The 27,062-nt window shown below is 39.2% G+C and overlaps 1 protein-coding gene across 1 annotated transcript in view; it reads right to left on the bottom strand.

The window, feature by feature from the left end:
- Window positions 1-263: 263 nt before the first annotated feature.
- Window positions 264-27,062, bottom strand: part of LOC146322852 (aryl hydrocarbon receptor-like) — a 36,870-nt gene continuing 10,071 nt past the window's right edge. Inside the window, exons 2-10 of the mRNA XM_084724961.1 lie at window positions 26,204-26,394; window positions 9,001-9,107; window positions 5,895-5,984; window positions 5,520-5,634; window positions 5,271-5,398; window positions 4,227-4,429; window positions 3,860-3,969; window positions 3,354-3,495; window positions 264-3,194 (exon numbers count right to left, since the gene is read on the bottom strand). Of these exons, the coding sequence (XP_084581087.1) occupies window positions 1,424-3,194; window positions 3,354-3,495; window positions 3,860-3,969; window positions 4,227-4,429; window positions 5,271-5,398; window positions 5,520-5,634; window positions 5,895-5,984; window positions 9,001-9,107; window positions 26,204-26,394 (2,857 nt within the window). The 3' untranslated portion in view covers window positions 264-1,423. The remainder of the gene's footprint in view (window positions 3,195-3,353; window positions 3,496-3,859; window positions 3,970-4,226; window positions 4,430-5,270; window positions 5,399-5,519; window positions 5,635-5,894; window positions 5,985-9,000; window positions 9,108-26,203; window positions 26,395-27,062) is intronic.

Genomic DNA, 27,062 nt, shown 5'->3' with positions numbered 1-27,062 from the left:
AGCAGTTGAAAACAGTCAGCCAGGCTGTCTCCTTTTTTCCTCAGTACAAAGTATGCTGTTGTCTGTTTTCTGATCGTATTTTCCTATTTGGCCATGTTGCTTCATTAATTGAAAATTTCAATGCAAATGTTTCTGACTGTGATTTTCTCTGCTTACCTCTGACGTGTTCACTGTCAGCCTCAAAGTTTGGGATTTGAGATATCTCAGTCTCCATTAAAGCACATTTATACTGCACACAGACAAATATATGTATCACATGCTGCTGCATTCTGTACAGATTTTAGTGAGCCAAAGCAGATGCTACAAATAACACAAGCACAGTGAGTACAAACATCAACAACATGTAAGGATTTCATTTAAATTATACAGGTTATTTTATATGTAATAATATTAATATGAATGTACAGCTGTGTCTTTAGGTAGCCATCACTTTCAGTGACCCTTTACACAATTTCTTGTAGAAAAAGTCTCCACTTTGTCAGCATTTAAGTTATAAAAACACCCTGTTCAGTTGTTCTTTAATTATATTTGGGAAATAAATGAATGTCCCTGGCTGAAAACAAGCAAGTGACGCAGTCTAGTTTCCCTTACACAAATATATTTCTTTGGCTATTTGGATTAACTTGACCAATCCTCTTAGTTGGCTCAAGCTCCATCCCGGTAAATGCACCTGTGGCTTTATACTTCATTATTATTATTATAGTGTATCTTCACTGACAAGCTACAGCTCTTAAACATTACAGACTGGACAAAGTACATATGATACAGAGTGATATAAAAATATGACAATAAGATTCTGCATAAGCACTGATACAGGCAAAGTGTACTGTGTTTTGCCCTCCTCCTGGATCTGTTGCAAAAGAAATAACGACATGGCTTGGCTCTACTCTGACAGGTTCATGGCAAATATTCCACTGTGTTCAGCTGAACAGATCAGAGAAGATACAATGATACTGAGTCTTTTTGTTTGTTTTTGGCAAACAAACACAAGAAGAAAAGCAACACAGTAAATCCAAATATTAAAAAAATAAAAGTAATTGTTTATAGATAGTGATAATTAAGCCATAAAGTTAAATGCTAGACAAGAAAATGCAAATTGATAAAAGACATTTATATTGATATGTCTGGTTTTCAATTCCACTTTCGATCGTCTTTTCAAATTTCTGTTTTCTTTTCAATTTATTTTCTATAATACATTTTAATTTAAGTGCTGCAAATAGTCAAGTAACCAATGACAGAAAACTAGTTTGACGATAAGTAAAACTTTCTAAATGTGGAGAATGTGCCTCTTTTCTTTGTTTTATATCACAGTAAATAGTATCTTTGGGTTTTGAAGTGTCTGACAAAACAAGCGATTGCGATGTCACTTTGGGAACTGATAATACATTTCACACTCATTTTCCTCTGTAACTTTTTAATTTCTCTATTGTTGGGTGAAGTTCTCCAGCCCACAGTGGGACATGTTTGCTTGTGTCTGTCTGTGGCACTCCAGGTAGTGCTGCATGTTGAATGTGTGCTCTGTGGAGGACATGCCAGGCGGGGCAGTCAGAGGACTGATGTTGGCGTTCTCCTGGATGATGGCTGACGTTCCCACCACAGGCTCGCTGTGGCTCCACTGGAAATAGCAGGAGCCTTGAGGAGGACTCTGATCCAGAGACGTGTCAGCCCCCCTCAGGCCCGAAGACCCTGAGATAGCCACGACGTCGCCTCCTGCTGGACTGGGATTAAAGTGCTGGTCGAACATGCAGCTGCTCTGTTTAGCTGCCTGACCACACGCCAGCCCTCCCTGCTGAGTGTGGTTTAGTCCGGTGACACTCCCCGGCCAGAGGCCAGTGCGTGGGAATGTTTGGCTGTCTGAAGTTTGGTTATGACACACTGGCATCAGCTCATGTCCGTTCTGCATGATGCCAGAGTGAGGCAGCTTCTGCTGCTGGCTCTGCGGCCACTGTTGAACCTGCTGGTTGCTTCCTTGCAAACACGCTGTGGGAAAGAGGACAGAAATATTAGGTGTGCTAGTGGAACTGAAGTCATTACAAGGGATCAGGGCTGGCAAGACGTCCATTACACTGGGTGCTACATGGTTTGGTTGTTTAACAGCACCCTGCAGCAACTGACCATTTGCAGCCATTGAAGGAGCTTGCAAATTGTTTTGAGGACACGAGAGAAATTGACTGGACTGTGTCTGTCCAGAAATCCCCTGAGGACAGCTCATGTGACTGACAGGTGCCTGCCCACAGGACTGAAAAGAGACTGAGGTGTTTTCAGCTGAGGCATTAGGGACAGTGAGCTCTGGGAGCTCTATACATGGGCTGAAAATGTCCTGGAGCTGTAAATGTTGAAGATGGGGCAGGTTGTTGTCAGCCTGAGGAATCAGGGGAGGGTGGTGGGAGAGTTTCTGGGTGCTGCTGAATATCTGAGCAGAACCATTCACTGTATCCTGTTGTTGAGCATAGATACCATTCAGTGGAGAGTATGCAGGGTCAGGGCTCGGTGTCGGAAACAACTGTGGCTCACAGAGTCCAGTGGCTGAGAGCTGGGCGGCTTGGGCGAACGCATCCTTCTGGTGGTTGTTGGCTGCAGTTAAACAGCTGGGACGGCTATCGTCTCCCTTCTCCTTGAACAAAACAGAGTCAATGTAGTCAAATATGTCATTAGTGAGGATGCTGTCCAGGTCAGAGCCGACGTTATTCTGCTGATTCTCATCCTGATTTAATCTCTTGAGGGCATTTTCCCACTCCATCAGCTCCGCCTCATCGACGTCCAGATTCTCCAACACGGTGCAGAGCTCTCCATTCTGAGACATTTTTTCCAGGTTGTCAATCACAGCCATCACCGACTGTTTGGCCTCTGCTTTCACCACAACAGGCTCACCTGTGGTGGCTGCAGGCGCTCCTTCCTGCCATGCGTTACTGGGAATGCTGAGCAGGGCCCGGCTGTCCATGAACATCTGATCCACAGGTAAGGGGCGGTCCACCGTCTGGGTGTAGGCTGATTCATCCTGTCTCAGGAAGCAATCCAGCAAATTGCTGGGGTTCACATCCTTGGATGTGTCATTGCTACTAAATATCTTGTTGAACTGAAACTGTGTGATGTCCACTGTGGGGCCGGTATCGTACAGGATGCCCTCTCCTGTGGTGACGCTGAAGGGAAGCTGCAGCCTCCTTTGACGCAGATATTCCTCACCCTCAGCATTGCTGAAATGGACCAAAAAGCATGTTACATTACTGCCACCAAGATAAGGGTCCTATTTTTCATGCATTTCCTGTCCTGGTTGACAGCTGCTTGCTATTTTCATCATTTCTGGAAGCAACACAGTCATGGACAGTGAAGTTATTACAGGCTCAAACACTCACACTAAAGCTCTCTGATATGCGATGATGAACTCAGGTCTTCCTCCTTTGTAGATCAACTTGGCGTTAGCCTTCACCCACACCCAGCTACCCGACTTACTCAGGAGCCTGAAAACAGTCAGACCGCTCTCTCCTGTTTTTATCACTGTGGCAGAAAGACAGAAACAACACAACAATGAGAGGTAATCAGTATAATGGCATTACTATTCATAAAGGTAACCTTTACACGTTGTTTTTTTGCCAGTTATGGCTTATTCACTGTATAATATGATGTACTGTAGCACTATAACGTCAGAAAAAAAGGCCACTGGCTGACTCATCAAATGAAACTGGTTCATTACATTACTTCACTACTATTGCTATAAGTAGATATGATTTTTATTAAAAACTTAATTTGGTCTACCTTTCTGGTGAGAAACATCCTTGGATGCAACAAGTAATATGAATGTGGTGTTGGATCTCCATCAAATACTAAACAATATTAATATTTCATGTAAAAGTCAACATACTGCGGATGTGGTTGTCAGCGCAGTACATCATATCAGCTGCATGGATGAATTGGTAGCCGGAGCCTTTCATACACAGCTCAGTCTCTGAATAGCCCAGAATAACCTTCCCCCTGCAGAGAGACAAAAGAAAAAAGCATTCAATTGTATTCAATTGTATGCATTCAATAAACTTCAGTTAATCAGAAACAGTTAAAGAAATCAGTCATAGTTAAATGTTTTGTAGTAAGGCCTGGGACTACTGGAAGATGTTGTTGTGAGATGCAGCATCTGGAATTTGCTGTTGCACAGTTTATTTAAAACACCTGTTTTAAAAATCCACTAGCCAACATATTAAATAAAACAAAAGGAACTGAAGAATATGTAGCACCTGCTATCAATGCCCAAGGGTGTGAAGTCCAACTTGTGCTTGCTTTGAAAGAGGAGCATTTTTGCTCTGATCTCCACAATGGATGGAGCCTGGACGGGCATAGCGATGGAGAACAGTGCCAGCTGATTTTTGTTACAGGTCCCGTTGTCCCTCAGAATCCTCTGGCCGTGGAGATACTTCAGTCGCCCCTGGAACTTCAGAGCCTGGTTTGGATTAAAAAAACAACAACAACAACAACAAAAAACATATGAATACCTCAGGGGAGATTCTAACCATTTGAATGCAATAGAAATGGTCCACCAGTGCTAACATTGCTATTTTTGTTTTTTTGTGATGTCATTTCATAGAGTTTCCTCAAATGGCTATGACACTGCTCCTCATATGCCTAAAATCTGTACAACCTAAGTTGAAAGGTTATGTAAAGTCAACAAACCATTATAATTGATGAAAGTATAAAAATTGTGTAATAAATTTTAAAAAAGTGAAAAATCTTTTTTTAAATCAAATTTTACTAAATAAACACACAAAACATATTGATCCAAACGATTTCTTAATGCAGTAACATCACAAAATACTTCTTAACACTCCATAATTTATTTGTTTTTTTCAGATATGCTGATTTTTTACTTTTAATTTAATTTTACCTCAAAATTTCAAGGCATCTTATTTCAATAAATTTTTGTGTTAAGAACTCTGAAAATCTTAAAACTAATAATGTTTTGTGGGATAATTTACTTTTCTTCTTCACTTAAACTTCAATCTTTGAGTCTTAGAAACCCCCAAAAGTGGTATTTCAAAAATTGCTGAGTTAACTCACTGAGGTGAAAGTGAATGATGGTTAATAATTTAATATTTTTTAATTGCAACCATTTAATTTTCAAGCACCCAAATGATGACAAATCAGGTTCACAGTTCACTGTGAACTATTTTTGAAATACAAATTTTGTTGTTTCTGAGATAAGATTTTCAATTCAAGCAAAGGTAGTTGAGCCATTTTTTTCTTTTTTTTTTTTTGGATGATAAAACTTAAAATATTATACTAACCAGAAAGCCGGAGGAGTTGTCCAGGAGGCAGCGGAAGCGACAAACAAAGTTCCTCTCCAGGAAGGAAGAGTTCTCTGGGGGAAGCTGCTCAGGACTATACACCACTGCATTACCACAGTTCTGCAGGCCTGGGACATCACATATAAGAAACATTTCACTTAATCCTGAACCAGTGATTTATGCCAAACTCGTGTCACAGACGTGTGGGGACTGTCCTCAAATGCCTTGTTTTTTATACACAGTTCTTACCCTCTCCATTGGAACCAGCAGCTGGGGGATTTAACGCAAAGTGAAGCTGCTGTCTGAACATGGCCCTGTCATCAGTATGGATGAGCTCAAACACACTCTGATGAACCACGTCCGACTGTCGGCAGAGAAAACAAGACAACACTTCAACAACAATTTAAGTCATTAAGAGATGAGCAGCGTGCAGATTCAGACTATTATCTGGCTAAAGCATGACTGTTTAGAACATACAGACCAGATGAAATTACAGCTCAAGAGTGGTTTATTTCCTAGGAAAATACCAAAATTCATCTGAAACCTTTCATGCGGTCAAAGAGTGAGTGTTTAACACATAAAGAATACTGAATTGTAGGACGGTCTTTAAGGCCAGCATCTCACCTGATGAAAGCCCAGGTAGTCCTTGATTGTGGGAGAAACATAAAACACCGATCCCTCTGACGTGACCACAATCACAAACCCGTTCAATGCCTGCACAAGAAACAGTCTGTTAGCCCTTAAACAGGTTTCTTAAAGGACCTGTAAAGTACAGTCATATATGTCAAGTATGTTACTGACACACATAAACAGAAGAGACATGCATATACTGAATGTAATGGACACAGAATCACATGTAACAAACAGATACACAGGATAAGGGCTGCAAACAGATTGTAAAATATTCAATTATGTAACAAGAAGCTTCTCATTCTTGCTGTTTATTTTTTTTTTTTAATTAAAATGACATTTTTAAAGAAATAATTGGTTGCCACAGGTCATTCTTTCTGAAAAAGGCCACAGTGATTAAAATGTTGTTATTGTATGTTGTTTATATTCATGGGATTTTTCATTGTATCAGCAGTCTATGAAGGTGCTAGCATCTTGTCAGTCAGTGGTATGAGATTTCCATTTGCAATTTATTAACTCTGCCACAGAGGTTTGGTTTGTTTGTGTGTTTGTCAGCAGGATTACAGAAAAAAACTTCTGTCAATTGTGCATTTCTTATTGTGAAATAAATCAGCTGAAATGATGCCGCTTCAGTTAGCTACAACCATATTTTAACATAATTCTTATAATGGTTACACTTGCAGATTTTCATATCATGGACTGGACTATTGACCTTGGCAGAGATCTTCACTCTTCTAACAGAGGGAAATTAGCAGAGGTTATATATAATCTTATATATTTCACACACACACATACAGTAAATCCCGTGCAATAATGTATTTCATATATATTTCCATGTACAATTATCCCAGCATCTATTCACACTAAATTTCTGTGCAGTCATCCATTCCATCCATCATCCATCAATATTTTATGTTTTCCTCTTGGTATAATGCTACACAGCATGTGTATTATGACATGTGTATAATTACCCATATATTTCATTTATGGTGAAAAAGACAGCTCAGAATATTTTCCACTGACTGCAAGTCTCCACAGGAAAAAAAATTATAAGTTTCACTTAAAGTAGCATTTTACAGTCAAAGTAAGTCCAGATTAAATCCCGTTCTGTCACAATTAAAAATGCTTTACCTTTAAATCACTATATAATGTTATGAACTACTATCCATTTTTCAGTTTCAGCACTGCTTTGCTGAGAGCACTGAGTTGTAAATCTTGCAGCCTGTTTTTAATCCAAAATAACATCAACAGCTGCTTCTCAAAGGGCCTTTGTGTTACATAATCACTGCCAGTTGTGACCATTATGCAGAACAACGTGTGAAAATGTACCTGACAGGTGAGTGTCAATAAACAAAGTGTCGGGCATTTGACAAGCACGGGTTTTGTTAAGTGCCACAAAGCGTGGCTGAACGTTGGCAAGAGGGACCGTGACAGGCAGCCTCACCTGTCGTAACTTCCTCCTCAATGGATAGACCCGGATTAGCTCTACACAACACGACCAGCGCACAAATAAACAGTCTGACAGTGCACCTGCTAGCCTCAGGCTGTTCAGCTATCAGTCAGGCCGTGGGATTTTTTCTTCATTGTACAATACTAACATTCACTACAAATGTATTTACACTATTTTTTGAGTGCCTGGCTTTAATCTATTACTCATATTTTTTCTGCTATGTGTGTGACATTGTGCTCTTTGCTTGTTGTGATCTTTTTGTGTGAGCTGTCCAGTACTGCTTTCTGACTCACACAGCTTTATTCTGTGTTGGAGGCCTATGTGAGCGGGCTAAATGAACGTCATCTGACACTGCTCCTCCTGACAACAGTTTAAGCAAGGTCAGACACTGCTTAGCTTTGAAGAATAGGTTTCTTTTAGGGAGACAAACTAACTAAAAAACTAATCTAACTGAAACTGAAACTGCAGCGATCAATATAAGGAAATATAATTCTCCCATTTAACACAAACAGTAACACGAGAGCTGAGAGAAAACCTGTGCAGTACTATAGAGAGAAGCAGAGAGGAGTACCAGCATGGAAGCTAACAAAGGTATTATTGTGGACAGGAAAACATATTTTAGCCACTTAAAAAATGGTCCACCCAAAAGAATTTTGAATTATTATGTATAGAATAAATATATAGAATGAATACAGCATCATGCTAAGAGGCCTTACTTATAAGAGGGCTTTTAAAAATGTGTTTGATCACTTTCTTATTGACTGATGAATAATTATTTTGAACACGCCACCTTCTTTTCTGCCACAGCCTCAATATGTCTGTTTATTGGTAGAATCATCATACAAAAGTACTGAAAACATTTGGAAGTGATGCCGCCACCCACATTTAGCATGTACATAATTTTATTTTTTAAAGAAACTGATACCAAATGGGTAAGTTTTGAGTAGTTAAGTATGGATCCTGTAGTACGGAGCCGCCCATCTCTAGCCACTAGGGGGCGATAGAGGTGTTTTAGCCTCACCTTTGGGGAGCTGCATGTCATCCATCTTAATGTATGTAGAAAGTGTGGAAGTTAAGTTTCAGACTGCAGTCTCTGTGAACAGTGACTATCATTAAGAGTAACAATCTTAAATGAAAAGATGCATTTACAACAACCTGTCATGTTTGTCATGACACAGTTCTTCATGAAAGGATTAAAGGTAGCTTCACATGAATAGCTGCACTCATTGGCACTTTGTAGGCACTGCTATTGGTTGGTACTTGAATATTGTTGGTGTAAGGGTCTAACACCAAGCATGCTGTGACCGATTAATGTGGTCAGTTTGAACTCGGCTGACTTTGATTTTGACACCAAAACAGCTGGAAACAGCACTAAATCTGTGACAGCTGTGGTGCTGTTGGATAGAGTTAGAAATAAATTCAAGGCGCCTACAGGAGTCAGCAAAATTTAGTTTAACTATCTCATTTTCATATACATCCAAAAATTATACTGCTGTGAAAATAACCAAGCCATGTCCCAAGCATGGCATGACAGTGTACAAAGGCATTTAGATAAATAAGAATAACATATGACAAATGTTAGTTATTACAGACATGGTAGTGTGTGAATGGGTGTTTTCTCCAAGAGGTTAATTAGATCCTGTCTCATACCTGGAGCAGTAGGTCCCCCTCAGAGAAGCCTGCGGTGTCCATGTTGTTCCCGTTCTGCCCGTTTACTCCAGGAAACATCAGACTGTTGTTACTGTTCTTCATGGTCGCTGCACAGATGGTGACAAGACAGAAGAGGGGTCAGCAGAGGTAATATTATATTCTTTTAAGGCTTTAAGCACTTTAGCAAGGTTACACATTGTATCCCTCAGCGAAGATATGATCAGGATTCAACCTGATGAAAACCTCAGGTAGGGGATACCAGACACCTTGTAGGTGTTGGAATAATTTTTAAATTTTCAATTCTGGTCCTTCAGCCACCAGATGTTCGTGAAGTGTGTAAAGCGCAACATGTGCAGCACAGACCAAGAACCACTACTGTTGAACTCATGACATGTTCATGCATGTTCTTTTCATTGTTTTGGCTGATGTTCATAGTCAAGATTTACCCACCTAGCAGTGTTTTAAATGAATGAAAGTCCAACTTTATTGTTAAAATGTCTGACAAATGATACAGCTAGTTTATATTTATTTCCAATATACAATGAGTGACATAGAAATGCAGAATAAATTGTCATTACCAAATTGATTGTAAGGTGCTTTTTGTGGAAAACAGCATTTTCTGCCATTTCGCTGGAAAAATTACAATTACTCAGTTATCAAAATAGTCGGCCAGTGAGTTGCCAGATTTACTTGCCGACATGGCTTTTACTCTCCCCAGGCATGTGGGCCATCCTTATTGTTGAGCCCTGCTGCAGTATTTTATTATAATGCTGTTTTCTCACCTTTTTCCTTCATCAAAAAATTGTAGCTTCTGAAATGTTGCACTTGGCCATGTTGGAATGGCCACTTATGAGGCCTGTCCACCAATCATGTATGTAAGTGTATTCAACCTTGTCACATGAGTCACCACTGTCATCTGTACCATTATAAAGATCTGTTGACTTGAACCTGCAGTAATAAGACACCACAGGCATTCATTTGAACTGCTGAGAGAACAAAGGCTGTTAAGACAACCACTTGCAGGTAAAAGATCTAGAAAAAAACAAAACTTCAGTTCAGTCCTGCTGTTTGTTTTGTCTTTACCTTGGTATCTCCTGCCAGTGCTGTATATCAAACACTCCACTAGTGAAGACACCCAGTCCCTGCTGAAAGCTGGCTCACTGTTCATTATTATCTGGGCAGACCACCACATCATGTCATGTTTGTACTGCTTCTCAAATTCAAAAGAGTAATGCTATTGTTTTAAGAGATGCTAGCATGACAATAATTTTGTATGTTTATGGTTGAACATGCTTATGCTGCACGCGTTAAGGCTGATCACAATTCAGAAGCATGCAAATAATAGTATAAGTTAGATGTGGCTAATGCACTGCAAACCAGAAACAACACGTTTGTATCACTGTGGCAGCATTTGAGTTCATGTTACATTCTAGCAACTGGTTACCATACAAACCAGTGTACAAAAAGTGTAAAATGTCAATAAAAACAGAATGCAAAGATGTTTTTTTTCATCCTGTATTCATTTCAATACAGTACAAAGACAAGATATTTAATGTTCAATCTGCTTAACTTTATTGATTTTGTACATATACACTCTGAATTTGATGCCTACAACATGTTCCAAAAAGTCTGGGACAGGAGCACATTTACCACTGTGATACATCACATTTTCTTTAGTTTAAGGCCACTAAGGCCGGAGACGCATCACGGCTGCCTTACTTATCCTGCGTCCATTTAGAGAGATGTTTGTGAACTTCCTTTGAAATTAAGCCCATATAGGATCCTTTATATAATTAAGTGGGTTTTTAATGCAGCTTTTGATGCAGTGCTGCAGGAGGGGTCAAAGGTCACAGGCATTCAATGTTGGTTTTCAGCCTTGTCCCTTACTGTACATGAAGAGATTTCTCTGGATGATATCATGAATTGTAGAAGGTGAAATCCTAAATTTCATGCAGTTTTGTGTTGAGAAACATTGTTCTTAAACTGCTGTACTATTTACCCACTCACCCCATCCATGCTTGTGAAAGACTGAGCCTTTCAAGGATGCCCCTTTCATACTCAATCATGTCACTGCTACCTGTTATCAATTAACCTGTTTATCTATGAAATGTTCCAAAGTAGTTTTTCAAGCATTCAACAACTTTCCCAGTCTTTTGTTGCACTTGTCCCAACTTTTGTGAAACATATTAAAGACATCAAATTCAGAATTAGTGTATATTTACAAAAAACAATGGAGTTTATCAGTTTTAACATTAAATATCTTGTCTTTATACTGTATTTAATTGAATACAAGTCAGCAAATCATTTTATTTTTATTTACGTTTTATAAAACGCCCCAGCTTTTCTGGAATTGGAGCTGTACAAGACAATACTCTGTTATGCATCTATAAATAATGTGAATGTGAGATCATGAGTGTGCAGCAGTAAAAAAAAAGGCAAGGCTAGCTGTCTGACTTGAGCCGAGCTTCAATTGTTGGTCCCTTGCCAGAAGACAGGTTTTCTCATTGCTGGAGAACTGATCTGGCAGCCTGCATATCACACACACAGCACACACAAACACACTCCGTCCTCTCGCATCTGCCCCTGGGGGATTTTTGTAAGCAATAGCCAACAAGAGCGCTTCCCTTATCTGGACGGCCACTACAGGAAAATCCCAGGATATGGCCTCTTCCAACCCGTCCGTCCAGTGCTGTCACGCAACTTCTTTAAGGAGGGAAGGGGCCCCTGCACACTCCCCCCTCAAACCCAGACACAGTGATACTCCCCACCCCTCTGTTATAAGTCAGACAGTGTTTACACAAACACTCAGACCTGTACAGCTTGACAATCACACTTCTACACCGCACAAGGCTGCAGCCATAAAATGTGTTACATATGTAGTCAGTACAGGATATTAGTCAGTAGCATCAAAAGCCTCAAAAACAAGCCATCAGACAGATGACAATTTAAATCATTCATTAGACATAAACAAATATGCACACAGTCACACATACACGCAATTAATTCTTATTGCCTCAGCCAAACATACACAAGCAAATACAGACCATGTCAGTTCAAGCCCAAATCTGGATAATCCACCACATCCCTGATCCCTTGTATTTTTTTTCTCTCTCTTCAGTGTTTGCGTGAGTAATAGGACCTCTTTGTGGCTGTCTGTTTGTTTTCATACTACTCCGCATCGTGTTCTCCCTCCCCATCTTTTTCCGCTGCTAACAGGGCAACAGTTTTTTGCCACTGCAGAGTTGTTTGTGTGCACTTACAGTTGTCAATGCGGCCGCAGGAGAAACATGTTAAATGACACTTGGCCGGAGCTTGACCAGAGGTTGGAAAGATATTCCTGTAAGTTTGTGGGAGGCAGTGAAGGAAGAAATACACAGATTCCCACCAACATCAAACATGCACACCGCCTCAGTGGAACAAGAAAGGGGCGTTCACAACTTTACATGTGACCAAAATATTGCAGCACAGTATTTTTTCAATATTGTTTGATTGATAACATTTGATTGTATCTGTTAAGGATTGATTTACATGTCAGAGTAGGATATTCCCAGCACCACTGCAACACTAGATGTATTGTAATAAACTTAGCACATCAACAGAAAAAATTAACATCCGGATGATCCATTAATTGTCATTTAGTGCACAAGAATGCCAAACATTCTCTGAAGACAGCTTCTGCTGTTATTATTAGTTTTACTGGATAAATTTAAGTTTTGAACTGTTGCCTGAGAAAATCATGGAAAAAAAACAAAAGATAGCTCTGGGAAACTGACATTTTATAAACTAAATGATTACAAATTATTAACAGATAAACTGATATTTAAAATAATCATTAGTTGCAGCCCTAGATGGATACAATAATTATAAAGCTGAAGTTGGTATGTTAACATTACTTCATTCACCTCTGATAGAGAGCAACGGTCATAGAGAGAGTGAGAAAAGGTTTCCAGCAGGAAAATATCTGCTAGAAAAGTTTTGACGATACCAGAATTTTGATATAATACTACTAAAAGGCAGGCAGGACAACAAAGCCTGAACTGAACTCTTGAATGAGCTCAGATATTTGTTGTTATTACTGTGTCCGTTTAAATGTGATATAGAAAAGTTTTGACAATCTTAATTAAACACACAAAAAAAAAAAATTTAATTTAATTTAATTTTTTTTTAATTAAAACACAAAATTCACATCTGTCTAGCACTACTCCGTCTCATCTACTCAGTGTTGTTGTCACCAAACAACTGACTCTGGAAACCTGTAGTAGAAATTAAAACACAAATAAGCATTATCTAACCAATTACATGACGCTTTATGAGGTTAATAGCTAGGAAACCACTTATTTCTGACAGTAATCATATTATAATTGTTTATGTGGCTTCTGTGGTCTTTTTAATAAGCTTTTAATGAGAAAGCAACAGATTGTGGATCACAGCTGAGCTGATAATGACGTTCTCAGTCACCAGTGAGGGGATCTCCACTGCTAAAAGCTACCAATTCAGTCAGTGGCAACAATGGTGATTCAGTACAGTCACTTCATTCTGATGTAACACAAATGATTACATTCACACCAGTTCCACTGCAGCTGCTCCCACCAAACCAGGGGGAGTCACTACTACAGCTTTGCATGCAAACATGACAACTGTGTTTGTTTGAATTCAGACTAAGTCAGAGGTAATATCATCAAGAATTGAAACCCAAGGTCTCTGTGGTGGCTGATGGGGATTTAATCACATGACACCCATGAACCCCTCAACAGCAGGACTTAGGAGTGTAAGAGAATATCGGTACACTTGAGTATCGCAATGTTATGTTCTGTGATACTGCATCGATTCTCAAAAACACTATTGACGTTTTGTGATACATGCAAAGATTTGAGGCAGTGATTCAATTTGTGTTAAATTTAAATCTCCGACCATTAGATATCAGTGTAGTTATCTATCTTCACATTCTGATTTTATAAAAATGTTTTTTTTTTTTACTTATTTTTGTTCCTAAAATTAGATTTAAAAAACAGCAATAGATCACCATGCTTATAGTCTTGCAATATATCAAAAATTTTGAATTATATCACCAGATTTGTGCCAAAACACAGCTCTAGTGGGACTGCAACTAATGATTATTTTGATTATGGATTCATCTGCCAATTATTTTCATGAGTCGTCAATTAGTGTATAAAATGTAAAAAACAATGAGAAAAATGCTCATCACAGTTTCGCAGAGACTTCACTCACTATCATTAATGCCAAAGAAAAACAACAAATCCTTACGTTTAAGAAGCCATAACCAGTAAATTTTTGACGTTTTTGCTTGAAAAATGACTCAAATGATTAATTGATTACCAAAATAGTTAGCAAGAATATTTCTTTCTACCTACTAACTGATTAATGGACTAAATAATGCAGCTCTTCTAGATAATAGTAAGTTTTGCCTTTGACATCTGATTGCTATAAATCAAAGCATCTAGGAATGTAACTTTGGCTAATTTAAATTTTGTGGCTCTTTACTGTTGGCTAAAACAGCCCATATAGCATAATCAACAATAAAGACAGTCTCACACAGAACATTTTTCAGCTGCCCTTAAATCTTCTTCCAATACCTTCAGTCTCTTTTTCAGGCCAAGTTGTAATTCGACACCAAGAGAGGCCACTTTTCAACATAAAACTGCAGCTTCCTGTTTCAGAAAATAGGCCATTATAGGATTGGTGAAACGCAGAGCATGCTTTTGATGCAAGATTCACTCCAGGCAAAGATCCCTGTCACTCAGGGAATGAGGTAGTATTTAAAGGATTTGACATCTTTTCATCATGGGGTAATTAGTGAAATCCGCATAACTATGAAGGGCAGCAGGGTCCGGACATTTTTCTATTTTTCTACATGCGTTCCAGTCTGACTACTCAGGGAAACAGATCAAAGTAAAGAAAAAACAACAGTAAACATAAAGTAGTGGCAGTAGTGTAACTTGAAGTGCTGCTCCTGCTTTAAGTTGAACTAAAATAACCTACACAGTATGTACTTTACAGTATTATGTGGTACGGAGTTAGGACACACGGAAACTAAAGAGAGAAAAAGGAAATGCAGTCACGGGTTGGAAGTCGGCCAGATTCAGAGAGAGTATAAAGCATGCCAGCAATGCATAGGGGAATATTATCTTGATTTGAAAACATTTAGTTCCAGTAGATCCTGTACAGAGATCTCTGTTCTCACGCAGATGTGCAGGAAAGGGCAGCGCTTTCAACAAACAACAGCCAATGAGCTGGGTCACTCAGTCCATAGGTTCAACCTCCCATTAGTCTTTTGATTAATGTCCCCGTTTACTTCCGTGACTTTCAGAGGAAAGAAACAGCCCCAGTTTTTTTCATGATCAGACAAGACTGTCATCTAGACATGTCAAGGAAAAGAAAGACAGAGCGACTTTGGATGGAAAACAGAGGTTTGCACCGCCAGCCCAAGGCTTGTTATGCATATAAAGGCACTATTTTGCAATAGCTACTTGCATTGCAAGTTGTTGAATCTCAAAGTGTTATTACAAAACTTAGAAGTGTATCACACTGTATTTTAGGGTATCGTATCATACCAGGTATTTTTTCACAGAGGGAATTTTATTTTCTTCAAGTCCCACCTGTTGCTCTAAGCTCCAATAACAGTTGAGCAAACTTGATACCTGCCTGAACCTCGGTCAACTTTCTCCTTTGCTGTGTCCTGTTCTTAAATATGCTATGTGTGAGGCTCATCTACGTTGAAAAGAAAAATAATTTTTGTTGGTGTTCAAGAGATGTTGCTGGGGGATCTGTAAATGCATCAGATTAATGTCTTAAATTAGCCAATGTTACCAGATATAACTAGCTAGCTAATGACTGCTGTTGATTAACTAAATAGTTAGCAAGTATTTTTTTAACATTTGCTAACTTAAGATGTGACTATATACCTTGTGTATGTTTACTAAGTAAGTATAAAGTTCGTTTATATGGCACCTTTCACAGATACAAAATCACAGAGTGTTTTACATCAATAAAAATTAATATAACAAATACGAAGAAGAACAGCAAAGACAAAAACAGCACAGGATTGACAGTTAAAATACACAGCAACGACAGGCCTGCTAAGCTACATGTTTTAACCATCTTCAAAATGTGGTTTTCTTCTCAACATAGCCAAGCCTTGCACATATCATATCTAAGTAGAGGAAACAGGAAAGGTGAAAGTTTAACAAGGTCCCAAAAGGGATGGGTTAATTGTTCCTGTGTTTGTTATCACACCTTGTTTAAGGCCCCAAACAACCTCGAGCCAGCCCTGCAGGTTTGTAAAGGTGTGTGTGCTGCAGCACAAAACCCACGAGCAGACCTTGATGATCAAAATAAACAGTGATTATATACTATTCAAGACACAATGTCTGTTGTGGCGGCGGTGGTGGTCGCAGAGTCTGGGGGCATCTGTTTTTTTAATCAACACTGAGCTATTTATGGCCGTCTGGGCTCTTTTTATCTGCTTGAAAAGTAACGTCAACAATTTTGGCCCAGGTTGCTATGCTAGGCGTGCCTCACATATCGTATCACTAAAATGATTCTTATCAGTCTCCGTGCGGTCAATCAAAGCTCTCAGTTTGAGACAGAAATACCAACTTTGTCTCCTACAAGAATTCAAAATCCAGCCCTGGCACACAGTGACACAGAGTACTTGGATATTAAAGCTTTGACTGATGGAAATGAGTAATGTTTGAAGTCTGGAAATATATGCAAATTACAATCAACACTGAAAGCTAATTTACTGCCCTGGATAAAAATCACTGTGTATATTTTCAAATTCCTTCCAAACCCTGACAGATTTGAATCATAGCCCTTAAATAAATGCAATAATGCATCTTGTGTGTTTCTGATCCCACCAACCAGACTCTGAGTGGGACGACAGCTGATTTTGGTTCAGCACATAAACAAACAACAGCATTTTTGGAAGACACTAAATGTCACAGAAAGCCTTGGTGGGCGAGCTGCGCTCAGCTCCAGCCAACAAGGAACCAAAAAAAGAAAGGTTTGGGTATGAAGGGAGATGTAGTGCTGTGGTTTAAAGCTGGAGGGACTGAGAACAAACCTTCCAGAGAATGGAAATTGGAAAAAAATGAAAACATGATTAAATCTGTCTCCCAGCGGTTGCTTGCATTCTCACGATATACTGAAAGGCGAGTCAGGAATCAAGAGCCAACAGGCAACTTCTGTCACCACAGTAAGATGTCCTCTTCTCACCTATTATGATACTGAGACTGACAGGTGAATTATGCTGAGGTTTTTTTAAGGGCATGTATAAGTAAAACAAAAAATATTTGCATAATGAGTCCATTGGGATTCAGTACCAAACAAGACCGGGCTTCTCCATACCGATACTCTCTCCTCCAAGTTGCAAAAAGTTCGCCAGGAATTGAAATGTTGCTCTTAACCTCTTTATTCTCTCTGTTATACTTGTGTATGGATTTGTGCATACATGGTTCAGATATCCCAAATACCGAATTATATCAAATTATAGCACATGATACAGTGTTACCACATCAACTATGATTGCTAACAGGCCCTGGATGTTTTCAATGAGCTTGGAAAGCCAGTCCACATTTTTCTCAAATTTCTAACAGCGTCACACAAATATGTCAGCAGCAGCGAGCCACAAGCCTTTCAAAATATCCAGTACTGCCTCATAAAGTCACGCGATGAGGCGAACAGTCCAGCATGCTCAGAGAAATCTGCCATTTCAAGGCAGCCATAAATAGCTTGTCTCACTATCAGGTCTTTTAATCTCACCCGTTCCCTCTGACATTGCTTATGTTTGCTGTTTTCTCAAAAGCCTTTTCTTTTACCTAACGATTTACGGGATGCTTATCTTAAACTCTAGGCATGTCCACACTTGAACACCTATCCCTGGCTTATGTTTTGACTGGGATAACCCCACAGAGTAGACATATAGCAGACTCTGTGTTTGAAAATTCAATGCTGTATACAGCCATCATCTGTCTGAACATTGTGCAAATTCATCATGTCGAAGCTGATACAATTGAAACTAGAGTTTTAGTTGAGCTTATCACTCTGCCCAGCTGTTGCTGTGTGTTTGTATCTGGAAAAGTGTGTGTTTACTTTCTTCATTATCTCAAAAACTACTTGTTGACTTGGTATTACATGTGTATGCAGAGTGTACAGGTCTTTTAACACTCTTTGAACACATCAAAACATCTATGTGATGTCCCTTCACCACTGGCTTTTCTGATAATAGCAGCGATTAGACAATGACTCATGTCTGAAACTGTACTTTTTTTTTATTTCAGTCATCAAGTCTGAGCATTCTCAAACATTCCTTTAAGGTTTCCTCACCATTTGATCCCGCTTCTGATCTGATGTCTGTCTTCATTCATTCATTTATTGCATTGAAGCTTACAGTGCACTTTCTTGTAAAGCTATTACAAGGAACTTTAATATTGTGTTGACTTCAGAGGCCCCTGTAGACAAAAGCAGTAGTGTTTCCTATGCCATAACCACAAAACATGCCGCCAAAATATATCGCAATGAAATCTCCACGTTCTTCCTTTTAACTGGCTAACATAGTACTCACTGTAACTTTGGCTGGAAAAATTGGGAAATCACAATAATCTTGCAATAAGCTTGATTCCTAAACAAACTATGATCAAGTGTGTGAGAAATTGGTTGGAATAAACAGACAGTAACCTGTCTTATTAAAGGTGATATCACACCTTACTTATCACACCACATGATTACTTTATTGAAAGCAGACAAACAAAACACTGAGATACGTGATGCTGCAACCCAATATCCCACTAATAATGAATAACACACTTTTTTTTTAAACGTCCATTGTTCACTTATCAAACACTCGTGTCATCAGTATAATACTGATCCCTTTCAGCGAGTCTTTTCAAAACACTCAGCTGGTGTAAAGTGTCATGGCACACAAGAAGAAAGTTTGGCATGGCTGACACTGTGTATTGTTGTTGTATAGGTGTATCGCATGTCACTTCCACATCAGTGCCAACAGATGACTGTCGCGGGTAAATCTCTGACTGTTAATAGAGACTCCAGTCTGCAGTGTAGTTTACTACAATTTACCACTAATTATGCACAATTATATCACATTTTAACCAGTCAGGTTCTCTCTCTCTTCTTTCCTGCACAAACACAAACGCACTCTTTCCTTATCTCTCGTGTTCAAAAAGTTGACATTTAAAACATAATGCTGCCCCCTAATAGTCTACTCAACTGTTAGTCGGTGAGAAGAATCTCAATGGACCAAGTTTTGATTTATCTGTTGGTTGCAAAAAAACCCTGGCATACTGCTGCTAACTGTGCTGGAGACTTGTGGGTGCTATTAGCTAATTAGCTCAGTCAGCAATCCTATTAGACTGGGACACAGCCTTGGACACAGACAGAGGCCAGTTTGACAACTGGGAATATAGTAGCAGGGTGATTTACAGCGGCTCTGACCACGACTCTGGTTCTTGGGGACGATGAATAAGGAGCAGGTTCTGGCAGGGACAAGAGGCAGTGAGTTGGTAGCAAGTTAATTGGGTAACCCTATCAAAATGACTTTTAAACATAGTTCAAATAAGTTATAGCTGATGACGTACTCTGGTCACCACAGTCAGACAGCGTCCCACAAACTTCCAACCTAAGTCAGGATGAGTGTCATGGAGAGGGGTTGGCTGATGTTTGGTGTCAGTCTGAATATTCCAACAGTAATCAGAGGCAACCTTCACATACACATCAGTCGTAATGCAGTTAAAGCTGTAGTCCACTGATTTTGTCTTACACATCTATTAAGTTAGGGGGCTAACAAGAGTGAGACTGAAGAAAGATCAGTGAAAATCAAAGCAGGAGTACCTGAGGTACCCTGACTTTTCAAAGCGAATATTCAGCCTTATTGTCACATATATAATAGTGCAAAATGCAGTGAGATTCAGCTTCTGCATTTAACCCAGTGGTTAATGGACTTGTCCTGAAATGCCCCCCTTCAAAAGATGAAAAAGTTCACTCCGCCCCAACAATTATTAGCAATCCTAAACTTATTTTAGAAGCATCTGATAAAAACAGATTCAAATTGAATTTTAGTGAAGTAAAGGTCAGCATGATAGCATCAGCATAAACTTTGATCCATTCTATATTTTTCTCTTGTTCATCCACACCCCCGTGCAGTGACCATATGCCCCCCTAGAGGGGACCTGCCCCCCAGTTTGGGAACCACTGATTTAACCCATCCAACTCTAGGCCAGTGCCTTGGTCAGGGGTACTGACTGGAGAACTGACCTAGCATACATATTTTTGACAGTGGGGGAAACCATAGCGCCTGGAGGGCACCCACGAAAGCGCAGAGAGAACAAGCAAACTCCACACAGAATGGCTCTGCCACAGCCAGCTTGTATTGGTCAGGCTTCAAAAACACTGGATCCTACATTTCTCAAAATGTTACCAATGGCATATTTTTCCCGCCAGGAAAATGCCAACATCTCTGTAACTCCATGTTCCTAGTTAGTAAATAAAATGCTCTGTTAAAGCTGAGATTATTTTATTAGACATGATGAACTCCAGAGCCACGGAAGGTGTAAATACAACTGTTTCACAGGCTGTCGCACTTATTATGACTCATAAACTGACCCACATGTAGCATTTGTCAGGCAGCAATGTGACTATGGTGCGGCAGCCCATATTTTGAATATGTTAATGTGATTATGCTCATAAAAGCTCAGATGTGAGTTACATTAAGTAACCTTTGAGCATGCTGAACCATCCACGACTCTATCAGTTCTCGTACAACAATGTAAACAGCTGGATGAAACATACCAAAGATGTTCTGTTACTGACATGCTTCAAACTTGGTCTCATCCATTGTTTTCTTGTTTTTTAAAGCTCTGAAGATGTCTGAGATGTACTTCCTGTTCGACCAGCTAACAGCCTGCTAACATCTATTTACTGAGTGCTGTGTCCTTCTCTCAGAAAAAAAAATGAATAACTTGCAGTGGAGGGAGTGTCTTCAGCCAGCAACTCACAGACTCATAAATATTTATGTACCCATCGTGTAAGCAGCTCGTTTTACCCAGATGCTGTCTGATTTTTAGCTGTAACCGGATAATTTTATTTGTACTGGCACAACTCAATGACTAACAGACTATTTAATCAAGACTGTGTTTCTGTAATCACTTAAGTCAAAGAATATTTATTAACTGCTGAGATGACAAAATTTAATTAACTTGTAAAATTATCTGCAGTGAGCACAGATACAATGACAAAGCAGCTGTATTTATGGGTGATGGGTTGCATATGGGAAGTGTGACGTGACATGTGATTCTGATACCATGGCAGCAGGGCATGGACCATCTTTTCTGTGTGCCTGATAACTGCTGATGTCAAAAGAACCGAAGGAGAGGGTAAGGCAGTGTTGTGGAGACGAGCAGTGACATAAACACTGAGAAACTGCAGGAAGTTACCGCAACGTATGAAGCTGCAAAAAGAGAAAAAATAAAAATGACAGCTCATCAAATTCTCTGTTTTCTATAAAACATTACAAATGAGCTCAAAGTTCTGGATGCAGTTGTTCGCTTTTCAAGTTCATTTGCGCTCAAACCTGTAAAATGATCTTTTAATTGCTTTGAGTCATTTTTAAGAAAGAATGTCCAAATTCTCTGATTTCAGTGTCTCCAATTTATTCCCATGGCGATAACTTGATTAACCAGGATGCAATAGCAACTATGATTCTGTGGAAATATATGGACTAGAGGATGTGAAACACATGAATACATAGGTGTTATGCAGTATACTGCACAAATGGAAAGCCAGTGGAGGGAAGCAGGGATTGGGGTGATGTGATATGGTCTGTTAAAACCAGTAAGAGGAACCAGTTGGAGGCAAGTGATTTTTGGTTTATGCCAGAAAGGAAAAAGTTGCAGCAGTCTTGTCAAGAGAAAATACGTGCAGGTCAGTGTGTGGGAACATTGATTTGATTCTGGAAATGGTTCATAAATAGAGGTAGCAGGCCAGGACAACTTTTTTGTTGTGTGGATCAAAGCTAAGATCTGAATCAAATATTTCTCCTAAATTTCTGGCAGTAGAGTTCACATTTGCAGACAACCAGACGGACCAAGGTTATTCTCAGTTGGACTGACAGAATTTGGTGAACTGAACAACATGATTTCTGATTTTGAGTTTTTGCACTGAAGAACAGTTTGGGCCATCCAGCTGTTGATACTGCTGAGACGGTCTCAAACAGCAGCTAGGTTTCATGGGTCATCAGTGTCAATATGTTTCTGTGCTCTATAAAAAAATTGCCTTTCAGAGGGCAATAAAGTTTTTGTAAGTCTATGTCTATATGCCAAGAGGATTTCTGGAGTGGAAGAGCTGACAAACTCTTCTACGACCTACAAACAACAGGACCTGAGAACAAATACCAAATGTCTGTGCAAGTTTAAGACTAAAACTCAACAACTGCCCAGAGCAAGAACAATGCATATCACTTATTTGTCATATTTATTAAGCCACACAAAGCACACATTGTTCTCTTTTACACTAGCATAATTAAGCTAGGGGTGTAGATGGCAACATGCACTGACATTGGATTTCAACCTTAGATATGAGATTCAGTTTTCACTTCATAACATTTTTGTCTGGCACTGTAAAACTATGTGTTTGCATGGTCTGTGTGAGGTGCACACATTCCTACTGCATGTTCCTCATTTATCATCGCTAGGTTATGTTTTAGAAAAGGCATAGTTTTAGTGTTAAAGCACCATTTTTACATCTGGCCCCAGGTGTTTGAGAGGAGTTTGACATGATTTCACTGATACTCCAAATGTGCTGTCTGTCTACATATAACAGTAGAGGCAAACCATCTAAAACAAACCCTGCATGGAAAACTTGTTTTTTATGCTTCAAAATGATTTATTTGAATTCATGACAAATTCTGTACCTGAGAGGGCACTATAATCTTTCATAGTGCACACTACATGAACAGAATACAAACTACATTTGAGTTATGATCATGAGATATGGTGTTCAGCAGGTGCGTGTAAACTAGATGGAATCTCTTCAACTTCTAGGACAAATCATTAGAGATGAACTGTCCACATATTCCTCCCAACTCTATCAATAGCAAAACAGATTTACCTCAGGCGATTGCACTAAGATTCACAATTTGTGGGCATGATCATTTTTGCAGCACGATTTAACCATTAACATCATGATAATGTGACATCTGTTGGGGTCTGTACCAAACATGTTTTCTTACATCTGGAGAAGATTTGTAAGCCAGGGCATCTCTGCAGTACTACAGTATTTCATTATGATACTCTTTGTCACACATTTTTTCTTCATTAAAAAAATGCAGCTTCTGTGAGGTCATGTCTAGAAAGGAAATCTAAATTTGAGAAACTGTTGCATATGCACACAAGACACGAGCAAATAACTGTTAAATATTGTTGCTGTATTGTGATGTATGTGTCTGAATTACGACTACTATACTATGTCTTTTTGTTACATGTCTTTACACATCTTTTTAGATTATACATTAGGACAAACATGAGCAATGGTGGGCTTTCCAAGACCTAGAGTGACAAATCATGCTGTTGAAGGCTACTTGGCTATTTAACCAGGTACAAGGTTCATTATATGGGTTGTATGACAGAATGCTAGTTGTTATCCCTTTATGCTTCACACAAAAAAGTATATAAATATATGAATAAATGTCATAAAATAAACATTTTTTCTCTTCTGGAAACAGGCATTCTGCAATTTGGATATTGCACTTGTTCATATTGCGATAGTATTTTAATTGATTGTGCATCCGTAGATTTACCTCAGCAAAATTACTTAAAGCAGGTGGTCAAAGCTGGGGGGGTGTTTATTATTGGTGCTATGGAAAGTTCTGAAATAAGTGAATTTAAAGAAGCAACTCTTTCAGAGTTTTACTATGATATTCATTCTCATCTGCAGACAGATTCCCCTGCTTTAGAAGCTGTATTGTTGCCTGCAGTGTCATGCATGCCAGAACAGTTTGTCTTCCTCAGACACTGGCACTCAACCTTTATAATACACAGTTTTTTTTAAGTTGCACAGTTGTTCATTCATAGCTTTATCTATCCCAAGGAGAAGCATTCTGCATCCGTCAGTTTACTTTCCCATGATAATATTTGGCAACAAGTTGTGATCAGCTATTTGAGCACTCTCACACAAGCACAAAGAGGACAAAGTATCACCCCGTATTATTAGCTAAAGGACAGACAAGTACAGTACAAGTTCCATTACAGAGTTATAAATTCCCATTACAGCTGTTAATTGTCATGCAGCAGTTTGGAAGGTTTATGGACACTGCTATCTGACATGATGGTGCAACAGTGTCACTAAAGCCTGTCTCACCCGCATTGGAAAGAAGTAGGCAAAAGGGTGTGAGAACAAGCGGCGCTGGAATGTCACAACTCCTCAGACTGCAGGAAACATGTCCATTCATACTGAATGTTCACACTGCAAACAACTAGCTTGCTAACTATGTATAAACAGGTACTTATCGGATAAGACTGCATTAAAAACATTATAGAAGGTCGACTTCTAAAGTGCACTAGCACCCTCTTACACAGATAAGAATACATTTCTGAAAAATTACAATTAATAAGACATCAAATCCTGATATATATGATATATATAAAATATATACAATGTCATACTATTGGAATACATTTTTTGCACACTTAGGCTACTTCTTCAGCGTAACTACCAGCTTTTATTGTTTGATTTAAAGAAACAGAGACAAGACACATAAATTCTGACAACCTCAATGAACCCAGAGGCAACTAGGCAACTTACTCAGCAGTCGATCTGCCAACACCTCAGTTAAAATGTCTGTTTAACTCAAAGAAACCTATCATCTGTGGGTGGCGGAGATGTTATGTGCGTGACTCATATAACTGACTCATGCACGACTCATCGGGTTTTTCAAAGCCAGTGTGCCTGCGAGTTTAGTTAACTTGGATCGAAGACTTGATCTTTTAAAAAAAAACACTTGATAATTTATTTTAGGGTGACGGTGACTATTGTGTTGCTTACACAGAGGGTGGAGTAAGGTTACTAGTATTGAGGATGTGTTGTTTCCTAAAACCAGATTCCAGCATGCTTCTCATTCCTGCCGTGTCTGTCAAATGTACTGCCGGTACATTTACATATCTCACTCTAAAATCAGGCCCAGGTCCAACGATTGGATTGTAAGTAATTTTGTTTTGCCTGTTTATTAATTCAATTCTTCAGTAACTAAGTCTTGACTCCATTTATCTTAATCCATGTAGTCATAATTCTTACTTTCTTAAGAAGATGAGATATGCACAAGCCTGAACAACTAAACTTCTGTGCCAAAGGCAATCATGTTTTCTATGAATCATATAAATCTAAATTAATTATTCCGAATTAGCTTATCTTACATCTATCCAGACTAAGGGTGCTCCAATCAGGATTTCTGGAGCCGATCTTGATTTACCAATCGCTGGAAGCAGTGTCAGCTGATACCAATAACAGATTGGGTCTATTTTGTAGCCTTATATTTATCATGTGGAATTATTTATTTATGTATTCTTTACAACATTGTGTATTAAGTATAAGTATAAAACATCTTGAAAATGATTATAGAGATAGTTGGGGACCTGTTGTTGAGAACGAATATGAGTTTTGTACTTGAATGCACCATGATTCCTTGTCCCTGTGTGTGTGTGTGTGTGTGTGTGTGTGTGTGTGTGTGTGTGTGTGTGTGTGTGTGTGTGTGTGTGTGTGTGTGTGTGTGTGTGTGCACGTGTATGTGTCAAACTCTGACACACAAAACAGAGGACAGAAGCAGCCTGCCCGTAAATGACACCAAATTGTGGTAGAGACTGTCAGCACAGTTCTTTATTACATGACTATTTTGGTGCAAACATTCCCCCTCCAGTGTGGTGGATAGCCTCTTCAAGATTTACTTGCCAAATGGAAAATCCACCCGCATTTGGCACTTGGTGAGTGTTACCACTTTGTCATCTGATTGGCTCTTGTTATTGTCATTTGATAGATGTCTTGTGATTGCCCTTGTGACAGAGATTTTGAATTAATGCCGTCTGGTAACCCATAAAGTAGACAGTAGTGTATGATACGGTTAAATAAAAGGAATTTTAGGAGATGTAACAGAATTCTGTAGTTGACCCAGGCTGGCCCTTACCTTTGAAGTAGCTCTTGACTCTCAGGTATCCAACACTGAGGCGAAGGACCGACAGTTTGTCCAGACGAGAGCGAACCTCCTCAGAAAAGGGCAGGAGCTCCGTCAGCCGGTCCAGCTCCCCATTCAGCCGATCCCGGTGGCGTTTTGAAGGGTTTGATTTAATGACTTCATTACTGTCAGGGAGCTTCTTTCTGTGGAGTAAAGAAATGTACAGCTGTTTATCGAAGGGTTAAATATGCTGTGATTAAGAAAGTGGACCATGACTGACTCAGGTCAGGCCTCGCTGACCAGCCCTGCCACAGCATGCCTTCTGTTGCGCAGTCTAGTGTGGTACATGCCAATTAAAAATGAGACATATTAACTTTTCACAATGTTCCAGTTTCAAACCTACTGAGCAACTCACAAATGCAACTGTGGATCAGGTGAGTCAACAGTGCATCAGTTTCCATGATGAGTGTTAAATACAGGAATCCTATCAAAGCCTCATGGAAGCTGCAGTTAATCAAGTCCAACGCAATCATTTTAGTTAAAACAATGAGTACAAGATCCTCATTTAGCTTGGAACCAAAAAAAAAACAGTATCATGTTTCAGCTTTTCAGAAAGACTGATGAAAGAAACAACTAAAAACTAAAGAACTGTTGGACTTCCATAATGACCTGGAAGAGCTACTACAGCTGGTTATCAACAACCGGGAGGTAAAGAAAGTGAATAATTTGAAATTCTTCTGGAGCACTACCTCCTCCATCATCCTGAAAAAAGCTCACCAAAGACTTTTCTTTGTGAGACAGCTTAGGGAATTCACAATGTCAAATGTTAAAGATCTACAAAGTGATCTGCTTACCTTCTCATTAACTATAT

The sequence above is a fragment of the Lutjanus erythropterus genome, chromosome 8 (assembly GCF_056507025.1).
Source record: "Lutjanus erythropterus isolate fLutEry1 chromosome 8, fLutEry1.hap2, whole genome shotgun sequence".
Taxonomy (NCBI): domain Eukaryota; kingdom Metazoa; phylum Chordata; class Actinopteri; order Lutjaniformes; family Lutjanidae; genus Lutjanus; species Lutjanus erythropterus.
Note: the sequence above shows the minus strand (reverse complement) of the source record. Positions and strands in the feature narration are given on the sequence as shown.